We start from the raw sequence: 17,517 nt of genomic DNA on the forward strand, positions 1-17,517 counted from the left end.
TGAGCCTCCTTTTTTTCAAAAATGTTTATTATTATTATTGTTATTATTATTGTTATTATTATTATTATTATCATTTAAAGGAAAAAAGTGTTAGAATAGGAAAAGGTTGTGTGTGTGAGAGTGAAAAAGAGAGAGAATTTTCAGTGTGCTACGCTTACCAGGGGTCTGTATTTGGGAAGAAGAAAACTCGGACAGAACTTAAAACTGCTGCGCTTCAGTCAAAACACATGGCACCCGTTTTTTAATAATTACTTATCCGTAGTATCATGTCATGAATTGCAAGTCAATTTAGTAAAACCTCTGATAAAGAAAATATGGTAAAACATGCTAAAAGATGTATAAAAATCTCTCAGTGACGACCCATTCAAATGGTAAAGTGCCCCACCTGCAATACCCTATATATGAAGGACATGTTATGTTGCAAATAACAGCAACAAATGGACAAATTAAGGACCAAATACCTACGTCTATACAGGTTGCTCTTTCGAGACTCATATCTTATATACGATATGTGTCACTAGGTCTGTGATCAGTTATATTGTCAGTGTTGTGTTAATTAGTGGTCTGTCTCGTCTTTGCTCTCACATTTACATTGTAACGATTTTTCTCGTGTTTGCTGATCATTTAGCAATCGTCAAGGTTATTTTTGTATGATTTTTCCATTCTTAGAGATTGTATTCTGATGTGTATTCATCTTTCATCCCGGAAATACGGTGATTATTCTTGCTGGAGGCTCCACATAACGAGGCAAATCCATCTTAGTTCCTTTAGAAAACGCGATATGCTGATGTCTATGTCAGCGGCATTTGTCTTTGCAATGATTACGATAGGTGTATGTGTGTGTGGGTGAAACAATATGTAGTGTACTTAACTCTCGTCTAATTAAGAAATATTGTTAAGTATTTGCAAATGGGTACGAGACAAACGTCAAATAGTACCTCATCGTATTATATCTTTGATCTTTGAATATACCCTAAAATAGAATTCCATTTTTAAAACAATTACTGCAATTAATATGCTATATTTACTCAATTTTAAAACACCATAGATGACCTCTCAACTCTTCTAATTGATAAATATCGGCACCGTGTCTTCCCGTGCCTCTTTTTGAGATGACAGCGCATATTGAAACATGATCAATTGACGGCTGCTTCCTTTAATAGACGGTGCAGGTGCGAGTACTCAAAATGTCATTTCCAGCCAGAGACATTTTCTCACAAATAAAAAGGCAAATGTTTATTGAATCCTGTACAGTTAACATTGGATTTACGGAGAAGTATTGAAAAGAATAAGTGATAAATTTGATGTGTTTGAAGAAATTACGGCCTGTGATGAGTGATGCGCTTAGAGCTGAGATCATGTTATTTGAGCGTTTTTAATAGAGAGCTGAAGGTGCTTTGAAACTAGATCCATTTTCAACTGTGTCACATTGTATTTTTCGCTCTCACGAGCTAAAAATTTCCAGGAAAAGCACCACTTTTTTCTCTCTGATAGCTTTGGATAGTTCATTTTACTGTTTTCCCGTTTGATGACTTACTTCGACGTTTTAGTCTTTACTTTTTGATCGTTTCCTGAAACGATCACGAAAGCGGCCAATATTTTATCCGGGATGAAATAGCTTCGTACTAAAATACTAAAACAAGTAAATATATTTTAATGTTCATAATGTTTGACCGCCCAATAATATATAATATCCGTTTGATTGCAAAAAAAGTCTGTCAACTAATTCTAAAGTAGTTTTATGTTCTAGTTATAATCTTAATTCTGGACTTGAAAACTGATTAAATAAGAAAACATATACAAATGTATGCCCATGTAGGGCGATTTTTATATATCTACTTGATATTAACTTAACGTTTACACATACTACTCTATATAAGCACGGTGATAAAAAAATAAACGTTATTTGTCACTTTATCTCTTTCTTTATATGAAAAAGAAGTAAAATAGTATTGAAAGAAGCATGTGCAGGACACTTCAGTGAAAACGGAAATAAGAGAATTCATAAATCAAATAATCAAAATGAAGAAATAACTGAATAAAACCGAAAAGAAAAATTCCAGAAATGACACATTGACAATATTTTTACCCTTATAACTATTCATTTTTGTTTATTCAAATATCTGATAAGACAGATTAAAAATGGAGTAAAATAACATAAATAGGGTGGGGGTGGGGGGGGGGGGGGGGCTCTTGAAGTGCATATTATTCTATTAACTAAAAGGAGGGGAAATAAAGAACAGAAATTTTCTTTTTTTCTCGTGTTTTCGACCACAAGACCACCAAAGGCAATGGCACGACGATGCACTTAAGAAAAGCCAAAGTAAACTATACGAAGTAATACATAAATTTTGGTGAGTAATCCAATAAAAAGATAACTTTGTCAACAAGCTCCATTGAGATCGCACGTTCTGCTGCAATGAATTTGACAAATGTTGGCGATTTAATTACAGTAACGCGCATGTCCTGACGAGCTGGGTGATATACAGAGGGATTACAAAACTTGATGTCTACCACCGTGCGCTTCCATTAAGTGAGTTGATATCCCTGAATATATATGCTCCATAGAATAGAATCCTATAATAAAAATGTTGTTTCCAAAAAATTGTCGATAAATGATCAATTACAGCCTTTGACAAATCTTGGACGACAAACCGTTTTATTCGTCCAATGATGAATGAATGGATAAATAATATTAGTTATGTTAAAGATCATTGACAACCGAATACAGAGAGAGAGAGAGAGAGAAAACGCTCGAATTTCTAAACATCTAAATGACCAGGTTATCACTAAAATACACCAAGCGATCTGTTAATTGTAAATGTCACCACTGACAAAGAAACCTATCCAGCTTTTGTGGCTTTCAGATGAATAGAAACTCTCATATGCGATAAAACTGAACGTCATTAAAAGACAGCGAATTTTTGCAACACTACGTAATTGTTGTTTCTCCTTTGGTGTGGTTAAAGTAGCGCTTCTTGTTCGTATTCTTCATTTCTGGCATCAGGGAGCGAGTTCTGTATCCGTTTTATGGTAAATATTGAACAATCTGCAACACATAGGGCTTTTCTCGACCTTCATTACATGAGACGCTCATTTGATTAATGCTCGTTAGGCGTGGAAAATTGTTATGTGTAAGCACGAAACCCGACAACAAAAGCAAACGGATTTATTTTCAACTTAATACTTGCTCCCATTCAGTATTTCCTTCCGTCTAAGCTTAAAAATCGGTTGTACGAGGCAATTCAAAACTGGGACAGCGTTGGGGCCTAAAATTTACCATGTAAATATCAGTTCCTGAAATCGTTATTAGCAGGAAACGGAAAGGGGAAAGATTTACATATGCATTATCATGTCTATGGGAGGAAAAAAGCCATTTTGATGTAACATGATCGCGTCTGCGTTGTCTTTTCAAATATTCGATTTGTAGCGTATTGTACTGTGTTGCCAAAGAAAAAAAGAAGTCCGCCGGCTGTGTATAAAAACATGTCTCATTTCAAAAGAAGATTTATCGAGTAAGTAGGGAATCACTATCTTCGTTGATGTACCTGACAACTAACTTGTATTATTTCCTTTGACACTAGCATTTAAAAGTTTAAATAGCAACCCAGATTGTTTTGGGCAACAAGTCAAAGTCACGCTGTGTTCTTCATAAAGCACTTGCCTGTGGTAATGAAGTTTTTGATAAATCAAAAGATTGAAAAACATAACCACACAGTCATTTTAATGTATTTAATAATGACACCATATCGTCGCCGCTTATGACAATCTTCGAAAAAAAGGAGAGAGAGGGAGAGAGAGAGAGACTTGGGAAGTAGAGAGAGAGACTTGCTCCATATTTTGTATTGCATATGGGAGTTTCGGCTGCAGCTAATTTCATTTTATAAAAGCATACAATTTTCACCAGGTGCAAGTTTATATTGCACCCACCATATCATGAACCTACCACGCACTTGCTGTCTCTTGTGGTGACATTAATTGATAAATGAAGTGAGATGAAAAATAACTTTTTTAAGGCGTGAAAGTTTGTCAATGATGCGTTGACAAGCTTAAATCAAGTCATAGCGTCTTTCGGTCTAATGAGTTAATCAAACGCAAGTCAGAAACACACTTCATTCCACCTAAAACCCACCAGACAACAGGATAGGAAAAGCGGGATGTTTCCGAGATTGTAGGAAAGGACAAAAGGTTAACGGCTTGTGTTTTTTGTCTTGGTCTCCCAGTTGTGGTAATGATCCTTTGTCCCCTTCTTTTTAATGTGGTAATCTGTGTTTATTTTATTCTTATTTATGGTCTTTTTAATTTCCTAATTTAGGCAATTTGCTTTTCGTTCTTTTTGTTGCACAATATTCATCTTTTCAAAAGATTTCAGGAAAATAATATGATGATTTTGTGCAGCGCTTTATGCTATTGTTTGTAACATTATTTACTGCCCCCACTCGTTTCATGCTCACCTCAATTATCAATACCACATGGTATTTGGAACTATTCTATGTCTATCACCAGATCTGCTAGGCTGTGTCACTGACAAATTTATAACTTTATGATAGAAATTTAGGCATCTATTCTTTGTATGAGGCATTAAAAAGTCTAGGAATGAATTCCTGTGCAAAAATTAAAAAAAAAGGAAAAAAGAAACGGACATTTGACAAAAAATTGTCGTTCTTATATATTTTCCTGTGAATGTTGATAATTCTCATTAAATCACGTGCCTAGTAATAACTTTCTCCTATGAGACACAATCGGGAATTTTTTGTCATTTCATTAATCTAATGATTGATATTTACTTATTAATTTTAAAACCATTTTGTTTACTCAAACGCTCAGGCATCTAGCCACCAATTGCTGTACTTCATTTTTAGTTAAGGTTGTCATGTATTATATATGCATTCCATCTGGTGAAAAATCTTCCTTTAACTAGAAAACTAGGATCCTGTTGGGAGTGTTCTAGCTAAAAACTTTAATTAAATTCAATATTTAAATACCCTATATTATGCAAACGGGGTTTTATTATTAACTTGAAAGAGTTATGTGCATTAAAATCATGAAATAATTCTTAAGTGTAAAGCAAAGCACGTCTAAGCTTATCACATCAGAGATCATAATGACATTGATTACGAATTGTGTGAATATTTGATTTTTTTCTAATTGACACAAAATATAATTACATGACATTATCATTATAAGTCTAAGACTGAAATTACAGGGCAACGGGTATTTATCCAGCGCTCTAGCTCGTCATTAGCGCTCCGATCGTCACACATCAAACTCATAATTATGCCTTGGAGTTAAATAAACTAGCCTTGATTGATATTGCAAACACACAGCAGGCCTTGCAATTTTTGACGCTGCAGGACTGCCGAGTGCTCATTCATGAAACTCCGTACAGCTCCAACAGAACTCTCGATTTTTTTACAACCGAGAAACTTTGAAAGGGCCGAATGAGAGAAAACGCTGCGCTAACCGTAGATGTCTTATATACAACTATTGTTACGGCGGCTTCCGAAATTCATTGGTTTGAGATATAGGATATGTTTGATCTGGTCTTATTGTGAAGATGCTCTATTTAGTATAGTGGGGCTCTGTTTCACTTTGAAGACGTCTCTTCATTTTAACCCGAGGCTACTTACTCTGTTATAGGGATCCTTTATCCATCAGTGATGTATATTACTGAAGATAAATCATCAACTCGTACACCTTTCCTCATTGATTGTTATTTACACGTGTGGACGCGTCGGCGTTCGTTTGCCTTAATGCGCGCGTGTGTGTGTGCACATGTGTGTGTTTACTTGTCTTACTTAATTCTAATTCTTTGAAAGCCTCTTTATTAAATTTCTTACCAAAATTGGCAAAGGCATCATCCTAGCTGAAATCGCCCTAATGTGGTCTTTTCAATATTCCTTATTATTGTGGAGCTGAACAAGCGAACAATCCGCTTCGTCACGGTGCGTGAATCTACTATAAATCTGAACGAATCGAGATAGTAAGATTTCATCGAATTTCTTCCCAGTCTTACTACCAATACTACGTTAGCGTAAAAGAAATTACTACGAACACACGCATAGTAAGATCCAATCTTGACTACCAGTGAATTATAGAGGATCGTAGCTTTAATTTACTTTGAAGTTCACAGTCGGATCACTGCCGTTGTACGATTTGATTTTCTATTCGTGGGGAGATTGAAAAAGATCAACTCCGCGTGTGTTTAGTGACACGCCGTGGTCCCGTATTGATTAATGCTCAGTGGAGTAGATTCTGCTTATTTTTCCCCCGTCTTGTCTCTCTGGGAATTGGACAGATCGGTCCTTATTTTGTCCTCAGCGCTCATGATTTTCTTATTTCATGCGGTAGCTTTGACTAAGATTTATCTGGTGGCCTGCATTTTGGAATCAGTGATGCTAATTGTGCTGTCTGGAAAAAAGGTGAATTGTGTTCATCTAAAGGAAAAATAATGAGCGATTATAACAAAGCTGCATGTGATACTTGCTTTTGCTGACAAATTGAGATTTGCAAAAGTCCCTTTGTAATTATAGTATTCGAGTCAAAAGAATGATGTTGATCTCCTTTTTGAAGTGCTATTAATAAGCAGCGGCGGATATATATCTGGGACTAATTTTCGATTGTAATTTCATTTACGAAAAAAATTAAAGAATTCTTAAGAGATACTCATCGCGTATATTGAGACCCCTTCATCAAAGAGCTTCGTCTTATTTCTTTCATTCCGAGACTCACTTTACTCACATGAAACGGCGGCAACTGGCAAGTGGATCTCCGATCGATGTGTTATCGTTTTCTTACAACATCAAGTTGCTTGTGCGAATGACAAAAGAATCAGATAATTTAGTTTTTTAATATCCCGCATGCTGAAAAATCAATATTGAAATAAATTGGCCACAGGAATGATAGAGCAAATAGTGTAACGGAGAGACCAGCTTTCTATTCACTTTGTAACCTCTGTCATATTTCTGTACGATTGTCAATCAAAACCGCGCGATAAAACTTCTTCGTGTCAAGCGCTTCACAGTCTCGGGTCATTTACGGCATTAATGTGGTAGCACGACCACTGAAACAAATCGGCTCGTCAATTTCATTTCCTTCAGTTGCGTCAGTAATTCTAAGACAACTTCAAAGTTACTCAAACTTTTTCATAAGTACCTAGATAACTGTAAATGAACTACATCATCATCAATGCGGCTTCAAGTAGTAGTAATGTTTTCAAAGTGGGAGACATATTTAGTCAAGTTGATGTAAAGTGTTAGTCAGGCTTTGGATTAAAAAAAAATGAAAATAAATTAACAGTAACCTGTTGCCTTGATCAAAAATTTTAGTTACTGCCATTTGGCTAAAATATTGACACTGTTCATACACACGCAAAAAAAGTTAAACGTTAATTCTACCTTAAGTACCTGATTGAACAAAATCAAACGGATGAGTATTTTCTTATTATCATTCTTAAACTCCAAGCTAATAAAAGATTTTTTTCTGTCTTTTGTCAGTGAGTGATATTTCAATGTATGTTTTATTACAAATCTAAGACTATTTGAAACACCATCCTGTTTCACAATGTTTCCCACGTGAGTCATCAACTATTTTTCTGCCGCCCTACCTCGATATGACAGAAAGAAGAGAAATTGACCGAAAAAGGACCTGCTTTAAGTCGGGAATGCAACAAGAACTTCAAGAAATCTTTAACACCTGTGAACTATCAAGTCCCCTACGATTAAAATCCCGCCATTGATTTCTTTATCAAGTCTTTGTGGAGGTAAAATGAATTTTTATGTCCGGGTGGTTTCACTGAAAGGTGTGCTCATGCCTCAACACCGCTGTTTGCCGGCCGCTGTAAAACAGTATTGTAATTCGGATGCTCCGATGCACGTGTTTCTGGAGAGAGTTGTTTGCGCTGTATCTATATCCTTTTACTTTACCCCGAAATTAAATCAAAATAGCGGGTTCGGTCGCTACATACAAACCCATGATGAATGGGCTAACAAAGGAGTTCTTCTGATCTATTTGACTTGGAAGAGATTAGGGGTTTATTGGATACAATACTCATATGAGACGCAAACCTGTATGACGGCACGAAAACGAACTTTTAATGAATGAGCACCAGACGCGGGCACATTGTGCCTTCTGTCTATTGTGGCCCTCGGATGTGCAGCGCACCACTTGTGTCAATACATCGCCTGCGGAACTTGTAACTTGACTAATATTGATACTGTGATCTTCTAGTAACTGGAGGGCATTGTTTCTGTGAGAATTACGCCCGGACCTACACCACACACACACACACACACACACACACACACAGATACACACTCACACGACTTTCAACAACCAAGCTTTCAGTCAGCAAATTTATCTTCCTCCTAAGATTTATCACTGAGGTGTATTTGTGCGCGCAGAAAAGCCTTAATGTAAACGAGAATAAAAAATATGGCTGAGTTCTAATTAATCCGATCCAACCGTGCCGCCCCGTCCGTTTGATTGACAGCTGTTAATCAGTTTAAGTCACCGGCCCCATGGGAGCGTTACTACTCTACTCGCGATCAAATACTATAAGGAGACTGAACTAAAGAATGAGAAGATCGTATGCTTGCTGTATTTTAAAGTAGCACTTCTCAGTGAACCGACTGTGAGCTGTTTTTATCATGCATTTGAAGATTTGCATTTGTTATTTACGTACCTGTCACGATCAAATGAAGCCGCGTGTTTGTGACGTGTGAAGGCCTCTGCCTTTTTTTCCACGCTGACTAGATACACAATTCGTGCGGCTCCGGATCGCGGCTAGATATACACAAGTATGGTGCTCTGTCAACAGCAGAAACGACACGCATTGATGACGGTCGGTAATGAAGTCTGCAGTTATGGTTGGGAATTATAGAGCGTTGACAGTTAACTCCTGTACAGATTTCTAACGGGGCTGTAACATTTCGTCTGGGGCCTGGTGCAGTCAGACCACTAACATTAGAATTGTCTCCACAGTTTCCAGGGAGAAAGAGTTGCTGCAAGGACAGTTTAATTCTTAATGGTCCCATACCAACTGACTTAATAGTGTGTTAGATTTCCTGAAGTGGAATGCTTGTTAGTGAGGCCGTGCAGCTGAAAAGGAAAGAGGACCATTTACAATAGGTAAGGAATAATGGTAATTTCATTTCCTTTTACAAAACTTTAAAGATTACATTTTGTTTACTTTTTCTTTTTTTAAACCTTCATTGAAAAGTATCATAAATTGCATGATTATTTATCATATTTTTTACTCCGTTTTGATAATTGTACAATTCATTACATGTATTTATTTATTATTCAGTGAACATGTCGTGTGAATGAGATAATTCAACATTTTTGTACTTTGACATATAAGACTATTTTTTATAATAAAATTTGTACGTTTTTCAAGGTGTGCACAATCTAAGCGAAGATACGTAGAGTGAAGCAGAAAAAATACCGAAAAGGGGAAAAGGGTGAGTTGTAAATTAAGGATCATTTCTAGTTCAACCGCATTGCTGACTGCTTTTCACAATTTGAAAAAAAAAATTCGAACTATAAGCTAAGAAAAGATGCCTCGGCCAGGAAGAAACAGTTACAGCGATCAAAAGCCGCCGTATTCCTACATTGCCCTCACTGCCATGGCAATACAGAGCTCTGCCGAGAAAATGCTTCCTCTGAGCGATATCTACAAATTCATCATGGACAAATTCCCATTTTATCGGGAGAACACTCAAAGATGGCAGAACTCCTTAAGACATAATTTGTCGTTCAATGACTGCTTCATCAAAATCCCACGCCGGCCGGATCGCCCGGGCAAGGGGAGTTACTGGGCTCTACATCCAATGTGCGGAGATATGTTCGAAAACGGGAGCTTTCTACGTAGGAGAAAGAGGTTCAAACTTCAGCTAAGGCAGCTAGCCGGGTTAGCTGCGCAGGCGGGGTCGGCCGAACAGGAACAAATGAAGCATCGAATGGAGCAAGCCTTGTTTCTACCACACCACCCAAAATATGGAATACATCCCTACGCCGCGGCACACCTGGCACCTTTTCTAAACCAACCAATGAAGCATCCTTTCACCATAGAGCACCTTATGGCTCCAGATTATAAGCGACCAACTTTCATGGCACCCCACACTTTACTTCCCCCGGGCATCGCAATCCCAAGGGCACTGGTGGCTCCTTTCGGACTGAGCCCATCGATAAATACTTGCCCTTCTTGCGGCGAAAGTGGCAACGCTGGGAACATGCTCTGCAACTCCTGTCGAGTTTCAGTCCACAAAGAGGGGCTTGCGTATTCTGTTAATCAGCTAAATGAGGAGCTTCGACTTCTTAAGAGTCAAACTACTCCACGAGACGTCACAGGACCCTCGGTGCCCCTGCCGATCAAGCCAACGCCAATCTCTAGCTTTCCTCTTGCCATTCTGCCGCCAAGAACGAGCGGGCTCGCGTTCTCGTCAACAGCTACGCCGAGATCAGCGGAAGTGGCCTTGAATCTGTCAACCCACTCACCACCGTCGTCAAAAGGTAGTAGATAATTTGTGTGGTAAATCTACAGTTTCAGGTGAACACCGTTAAAATGTGTACTTTTGTGACACTTCAACAATCATACAATAACTTTCAAAAGCAACATTAACCGGTAGTGGTAGGCCTGCAGTTTCCAAATAAATGCCGCAAAGTGCACCAGGAACTTCTCAAATCCAAAATGTAATAGTAGAATTTTCCATTTTTTTTTGTTATTGTTTAATTTGGTGATTATATTTGCAATATGAGAAAAAAATAAATGGGGTTGCTGTAGTCGTGTTGAAATAAGAAATAATTGATCTTTCTAAAAAGCTCGTTGTATGCATCTTGTAAATAATAGCTTTCCGGCGTTGTTAGAAATTATTTTTGGCAGATCATTGTCCACTCCTTTAGTGAGTGTAACATCAATGTCATGAATGTTTTACATGTAAATCAGATTAAGTCTGAGAATATGTTGACATCAATGTCCATTGATTTTGTTTAAAAGAAAAAAAACCTGTTTGCATAACGGGTAAATGTTCAATCTGTTATTTACATTGATTTTAAACAAAGAAATAAATTTATTTGAATTGAGTTTAAATTCTTGTTGGTGCACTTCTCCAGTGGATAGCGTTTTAGACAAATATGCAACAAACAGGGCTGGTATAAAATGTTCAAAATGTTTTAATTATATGTGTATTTTAATTTAGTTTTAATTTCATCTGCCAAAAATATTGCAATTTTTGCTTTGCTCATTTTGGCCTTGAAAGGTTTTTGTATTTGTGATCGACTTTAATATGCTTTTCTTGGAGATAATTGTGAAATGCCCCTTACCTCAATCAAGATGTTTAATAATATTTTGTTGGCGTCATTAAATTATGAATGAAACAAACTGCATTTTTTGTACCCCTGAAAGATAAAATCCACACTTTTCAACATCGGAACTAAAAAAAAAACATAATAAGAAGCAACTTTTTCACCTGACTTCTTTTTATATAAGGAGTCAGGTAAAAAGTTGTTTCCTAATATTTAAAAAGTCAAGGTAGTGAACATGATTGTGTCAGAAATTTATAGCTAGATTTAAAAATTAATGTTTGAAATATGAAAAGTACTGGTGGCAAATTATTTTACTATCTATCCAATTGCCTTGTGGATTTTCAACATATTAATGTGCGAGATACAGAAAGAGATACAGGAACGTTTTTACACGTTTGTAGCAATGCAGTATGTTATTGCAACTAATTCAAAATTGTTTTCTGAATTGAAGTAACAATCAAAAACGGATTAGTCACCACGCAATAAGAACTTGGCTGTTGACACAATCAATGAATTTGACATTCTGTTAACGTTTTATTGCTTGTAATAGCTTTGGTTCAACTCCAATGACACTCAGTAAACGCCGTCATGGTCAATATTCCTTAAATAAATACTTTTTCATGAGGCGGAACTGTAAAACATCTTGGCGAACATGATACCGAAGTGTTGACTTTGCTAATTGTTTTAAAATGTTGACATTATGCATTCTTTAAAAGCAAATGTCTATGTAAAAAGTCTGACAATTTTTTTTTAAAACGACCGTGATACCTGAAATACAGAGCGATTTTGTTCTTACGTTTAACTTTGTGCGAATTTAATAGTGTTTGATCAATACTATGCGAGGACTTTAACCGTACTGATTAATGCAATTAATCTTTAACCAATTTTCTAACAATTTTTATATATGTATAAAGCAGAAACAATTGCCATTATTCAAAAGATAAGTTTTTAATAGCCGCCACTTTTCACTCTCTTAAAAAGAACAAATATATTTATTTTCACAAAAATGAATAAATGAATTGTGTTGACAAAACCCAAAATGAAATGGCGTTGTGATATATCTATTTTTGTGGAAAAACGCAAGGAATATTAATAGCGAGTGAAGTCATTTATTGACTCCAACACACTGCAAAAGGTGTGCAAAATTTTAGGAAGTCTAAATTAACAAATGAATAAGTCCAGAAACTGCTCATGAAAAAAGGAGAGAAGTGGACTGAAACTCCAACATTTATAAAATATATGAAACGAAAAAAAGAGAAAACACACAATATTTAACAAAAAGAAATCACAAAAGTATATTCAATCAAGATCTAAAGTAAAAGGTTTGTTCCCAATGTTAGCCACGTCGATAAAGTCATCGCTTGTAAGGAGTCTAATGAATTGTAAATGAGGTATCATAATTAAAAAAATGAAAAGACCTTTCTTTGATAATGAGACGCTGGAGTTGGGAGATCTATACCCACAACAAAGTGAACAATAATTTCATTAAGAAGGAAATAAGTCGCATAATCAAGGCATCAAAAAGTTTAGCATTCACAAAACTAATTTGAGCTGACAGTTACCAATCTTGCTTTTGTTGTAGATCGTCTTATCGAAATAGGAGCACTTTATTTTCTCGAGAGATGGCCTACTTCACACGAGCGGGATCTTAAAAATAACAGATGAAAACAGGAGGACAATATTTGCTTCTTCTTGTACACGATGTTAATTTTTTTCTTTTCTTTTCTTTTTTTTTTTTTTTTTTTTTTTTGTCTTAAAAATATTTTTCAATAGTTATGATTGAATACAGCATTTAGCTGAATCAAAACCATTCTTTCACTCGAAACATTCTGCGGGAAACTCGCACGATTTGTAAATATTGTGAATTGACATTGAGATATAGAAATAAACGGCATAAAACATACTAACACTTCTTGGCTCAATTCTAGGCAAACAACTTCCTTTGTATTGGCCAAACTGTGTAATTAAATTTCATGGCTGTCCAGGCTGGAATTGTAATGAATACGGGCGACAAAGTTAATGGCGTTAGATTGATTTTTATTTGTGTGTGTAATTCTGTGTTGTCTTTATTCTAATGCGTCGCCCGTCGAGTCATGGTTAAATTTGAATAAGTCAGCGGAGTTAGGGACGGAAGGTGACACAACGCGACACTTTCCTTTCAAGAGAACGCCGAACCGATCGATGGCTAGATTTTCTGTGTGTTATGGAGCGTTGCGGGGTCTATTTGATTGTTGATACATTGAAGATGATGTGCTCATTAATTTCTAGGAAAGTGTATAGCGATCATCGCAGCCATCGTGATGGGTGAATGGTGTGATGACAGCACAGTTGTTTAAGCAGTGAATGGGCGGCGGTAACGGTCAGTTCTTGTCCAATTTGACCTGGACTGATCACTATAAACTGATGTGATGGTAAATCCAATATCAGTACAATAATAATATTTACCTTACAGCATTTACTCCCTGATTTATCGTATTTGTTTTACCGTGGCTCGACATAATGAAAAATATAAATTGAATCAGCTCAGCGCAAATAGACTGCCCGCGTGGGGGTTGTATCTTTCTAATTCACTCACATCCTGTGGGAAATTTCTACAGTCGTGATCAATTTTACTATATTCATTTCAAATTACAGACTTTACGCTGAATGACGTGTCACTGAGAGAAGAGCGGATGTCATTTTCATTTCGATTTTTTCTCATTTTTTTCTTTCGCTGTTTTAAGCAATAATAGCTGCATGAAGATTGTTGTAGAATTATGATGAGTAAATGACGTACTAGAAGATTCATTCACCAGCTGCCTGCTGAGTTTCCTGAGTTTTATTAAGGAGAGCCTTACGAACAACGAGCCAAGCTAACAGGTCGTAGAAAAGGAAGACAAATATTTAGAGAGAGCCCACCCTATGGATGAATTGTAGCCTATAACAAACCCTTTTCTTTGAAGCAACTCTAGGGGTATTATGAAACCGCAGAACGCACCTTTAATCTGACACAGCCACGGCTCTCAAACCACAGTGGTGTCACTTTAATTCCTTTATCTCTCGACATGCAATTTTTTCATTAAGGAAAACAAGATGATTAGAGCTTTGTTTAATTAAAGTTTGATTGGTAAAAGCACGTCGCGGTGACAGGCCTGAGTACTGATACGTTGATCGCTTTTGATGCGGGCGATAGATCAGGGCACACAGGATATACCCTTGTTACCCGACCAGACTTTCAATAAGAGGCAAATACATTAGTAGGTTTGGAAACGTAATGGAACTCCGCCTGGGTTGAGCTTTGTCTAGCGATACACATGAAAATATTAACAAGCAAAGTGCCAGTACATTCCTTTGATACAAAGCCACAGAGAGTAGGAAATCTCGCCCGGATGAGATATTTCGATATAGGTTTTAGGATCAAGGGAACATTCAATTAATTTGATGTAGCGATAGTCGTTTGTTGTAGCGGCCCATTAACCGAGGCTAGGACTGCCATTTGACATTGATGTGACGACGTAACCCACTGCAGTGACAGGCGGGCCGCGACCGCCAGGCAAGAAATTATTTTAATAGAACATAAGTCGAGTTTGATCATATCGCTTGGTTGTTTGATTTGTATTTTCTTTTGATGTCAGAGTAAACAAACAAAGTGAGCATAACTGAACACTTAATACAGAAACATGAGAAAATATGAGGCATCTAATATTATTGACATGTGTGCGTGCATTTGTGTGTGAGTGTGAGAGAGAAAAAATATATATAGAGAGAGATTTTACCGCAGATGACAATACGAATTCTACAAAAAAAACTGATTCATATTTGTTATTTGAGCTTTTCGTAGTTAAATGTCACTTTCATAACACAAACTAGATTAAATTCGATAAAGACACAGGTTTGATCTGCAATTATTTGTTTTTGTAAAATATTAGGAGATCACATGAAATTTTTTTTCAATTTTCGAACTCTAGTGGCCAGGTGTGTGTGTGTGTGTGTGTGTGTGTGTGTGTGTGTGTGTGTGTGTGCGGGCGCGCGATCGTGATCTATCACCTTTGTATGGAAAAAATAAATAAAACGCCCCCTTTTGCGTTTTAGGTCTACTTGTTTCATCTTTCCATCTAGCCACTTTGTAACACTCCCGATCTCCCAACCGTAAAAGATATCGCTATAATAATCTTAATGTTAATGTCGCACGAAACTTTCAGGTACAGATAACCAACAAAAGAACTCATCAAGAAATTAAATGAGAAAAATTTTAAGTCCAAAGGAGAAAAACAGACGCTAGCACCCCGAGAATTGACTGGACTAGATGTATGTGTGTATGTGCGTGCCAATGAATGACACAGTCTCGAGCGCGTTCATCTCCAGTTGACTCTTGATCAAACACAACCCGGCTAATGGGTGCTTAGGAGACAAGCAAATGGACATTAACTATCCGGGGTTGGTTTAAGCTGACACTTGGTTTTTCACTCGCTGCAGAAATTCTATACATTTCTCGTAATGTAATGGACAGCGGGAAATAAACGAAGAAAAGGAAGGCCAATAAAGTCATTGAAACTGCTGAATGGGCTGATTAGACAACAGAAAGTTAAGAATGATGAGGCTGTTCGCTATATTAAGGCGAGACAAACCGACCACACATTACGTTACTTTTCAGACGTCCCTGTGAAATCATCTATCTGCTCTGTCATCTCGTGTATGTTTATCACTATAAACAATTACGTAGATTTGCTCCCGAAGCTCTGTCCGTTGATGCCACTGCTTCTCATTGCTCTGACCGCTTTTGATAGAGTGAAAGAATTTTCTAACAGTGTCACGTTAGCATGGCTCCCATATAGATCTACAGTCAAAATATGTAGTCATAACTTATTGTACAGTCATATGAGTGTTCATCGAAGTTACGAACTAAGTTTTTCAGACAGTACACGTACCCGAAGGAACAATTTTAATTAAAAGGTGGAAAATAAACTACAGAAATTATAAGCAATTATATGTTTATATAGTTCGTTGTTCCATACCGACTGATGGCATTTTATTCATTTGGAAATAGTCCTCCTTTGAATGGAAAAAATCCCTAATCCCCAGTTGGTGCTCGTGTGTTCTGACTCAACACCCAATGATCTGAAAAATATTTGAAAAATTTCAACGCAAAATTGTATATTTAAAAGTCCATTTAAAAACCCCAAGATTGCCCTTATTGAATATTTTGTCAAGTTTGATTCAATCACAGTAGTTAGCATAAAAGAAACCCGTTGTTCAACCATTTTACAAAATCAATAAAACACTGTTTATTCACACCTGTTTCCGTTAAAAAGTTTCAGAGGCGAAAAAAAAAAAAACAATTAAGCTGGGGAGGACGAGTGTAAGGTTTCCTTGATCGCTCATTTTCAACCCCGCACTTGGTCAACTTAACTCATCTTTTCTTCACGCAAGATAACAATTATCAAGCAAAGAATGCCGTGAATAGAAATTTCCCAATCTCGCCACCAGAAGCACGTTGTCGCATTCGGGGTGCGTAAGTGAGCCTCTGCGCACCTGTGTTAACTGCGGGATGTCAATTTAGTAAACACCGGGTGCATTTAGAAAGCAAGGAATGGGCGCAGCAAGGCGAATAATCCCAGCTTTCAGCCATTGTCCTCGAACAGCGCTATGACTTTATAAAGAGTGATAAATACGACACTTGATATACAAATATTTTTATTGGGAAAAGTAATAGATTCGCCTGTCTCAATAACTATGTAAATTACAGGTATCGACTTTGCGGAGAGATGAAAGGAAGGGTCACCCACCAGAAGTTAAGGACGGTGGGAGGTGAAGACGTCAACTGAACGGTGACAGGGTGCGTTTTCCCGTCTTCCAATTACATATTATAGTTAATTAGCTCTTCAATTAATGACGACAGTTATCAACCGCCAATCATTTTAAAAGTGAAAAGCTGTTTATGAGGGTTCAGGTTTATTAATCAAGGAAACGTGTCAACGCAAGTAGCACGGGGAATGCGGTGATACCCACCCAGTAGTCTTTTTGCACTTGCGTCACCGCACTTATTGGGAGGAGTGTTTTTCATATACAGTTTCAATAACATTACAATGTCATTTTGTACGATCCGCTTTAAATTTGCCAAAAACGTAAAATGAAGATAGATATAAATTCTTGGAAAATAAGTGCCTTGAAATGATTCAAAAACGTCTATTTTCATCTAAATGGCAGTTTAAGCATCCGATGAAAATAGCACAC

General features: G+C 36.9%; 1 protein-coding gene across 1 annotated transcript; it reads left to right on the forward strand.

Moving 5' to 3' along the window:
* The first annotated feature begins 7,580 nt into the window (after positions 1-7,580).
* LOC106164415 (forkhead box protein B1) lies at positions 7,581-11,083 on the forward strand. The gene is made up of 2 exons (XM_013542309.3): positions 7,581-9,129; positions 9,398-11,083. Exon 2 carries the CDS (start codon positions 9,558-9,560, stop codon positions 10,521-10,523), a length of 966 nt encoding a protein of 321 aa, XP_013397763.1. The 5' UTR covers positions 7,581-9,129; positions 9,398-9,557; the 3' UTR covers positions 10,524-11,083.
* The last annotated feature ends 6,434 nt before the right edge of the window (positions 11,084-17,517 follow it).

Source organism: Lingula anatina, chromosome 1 (genome assembly GCF_051362555.1).
Source record: "Lingula anatina isolate TDL-2025a chromosome 1, LinAna3.0, whole genome shotgun sequence".
Classification (NCBI taxonomy): Eukaryota; Metazoa; Brachiopoda; class Lingulata; order Lingulida; family Lingulidae; genus Lingula; species Lingula anatina.

Excerpts from the sequence above, each read along its gene's own strand:
- LOC106164415 (XM_013542309.3), top strand. The coding sequence starts at position 9,558 with ATGCCTCGGCCAGGAAGAAACAGTTACAGCGATCAAAAGCCGCCGTAT.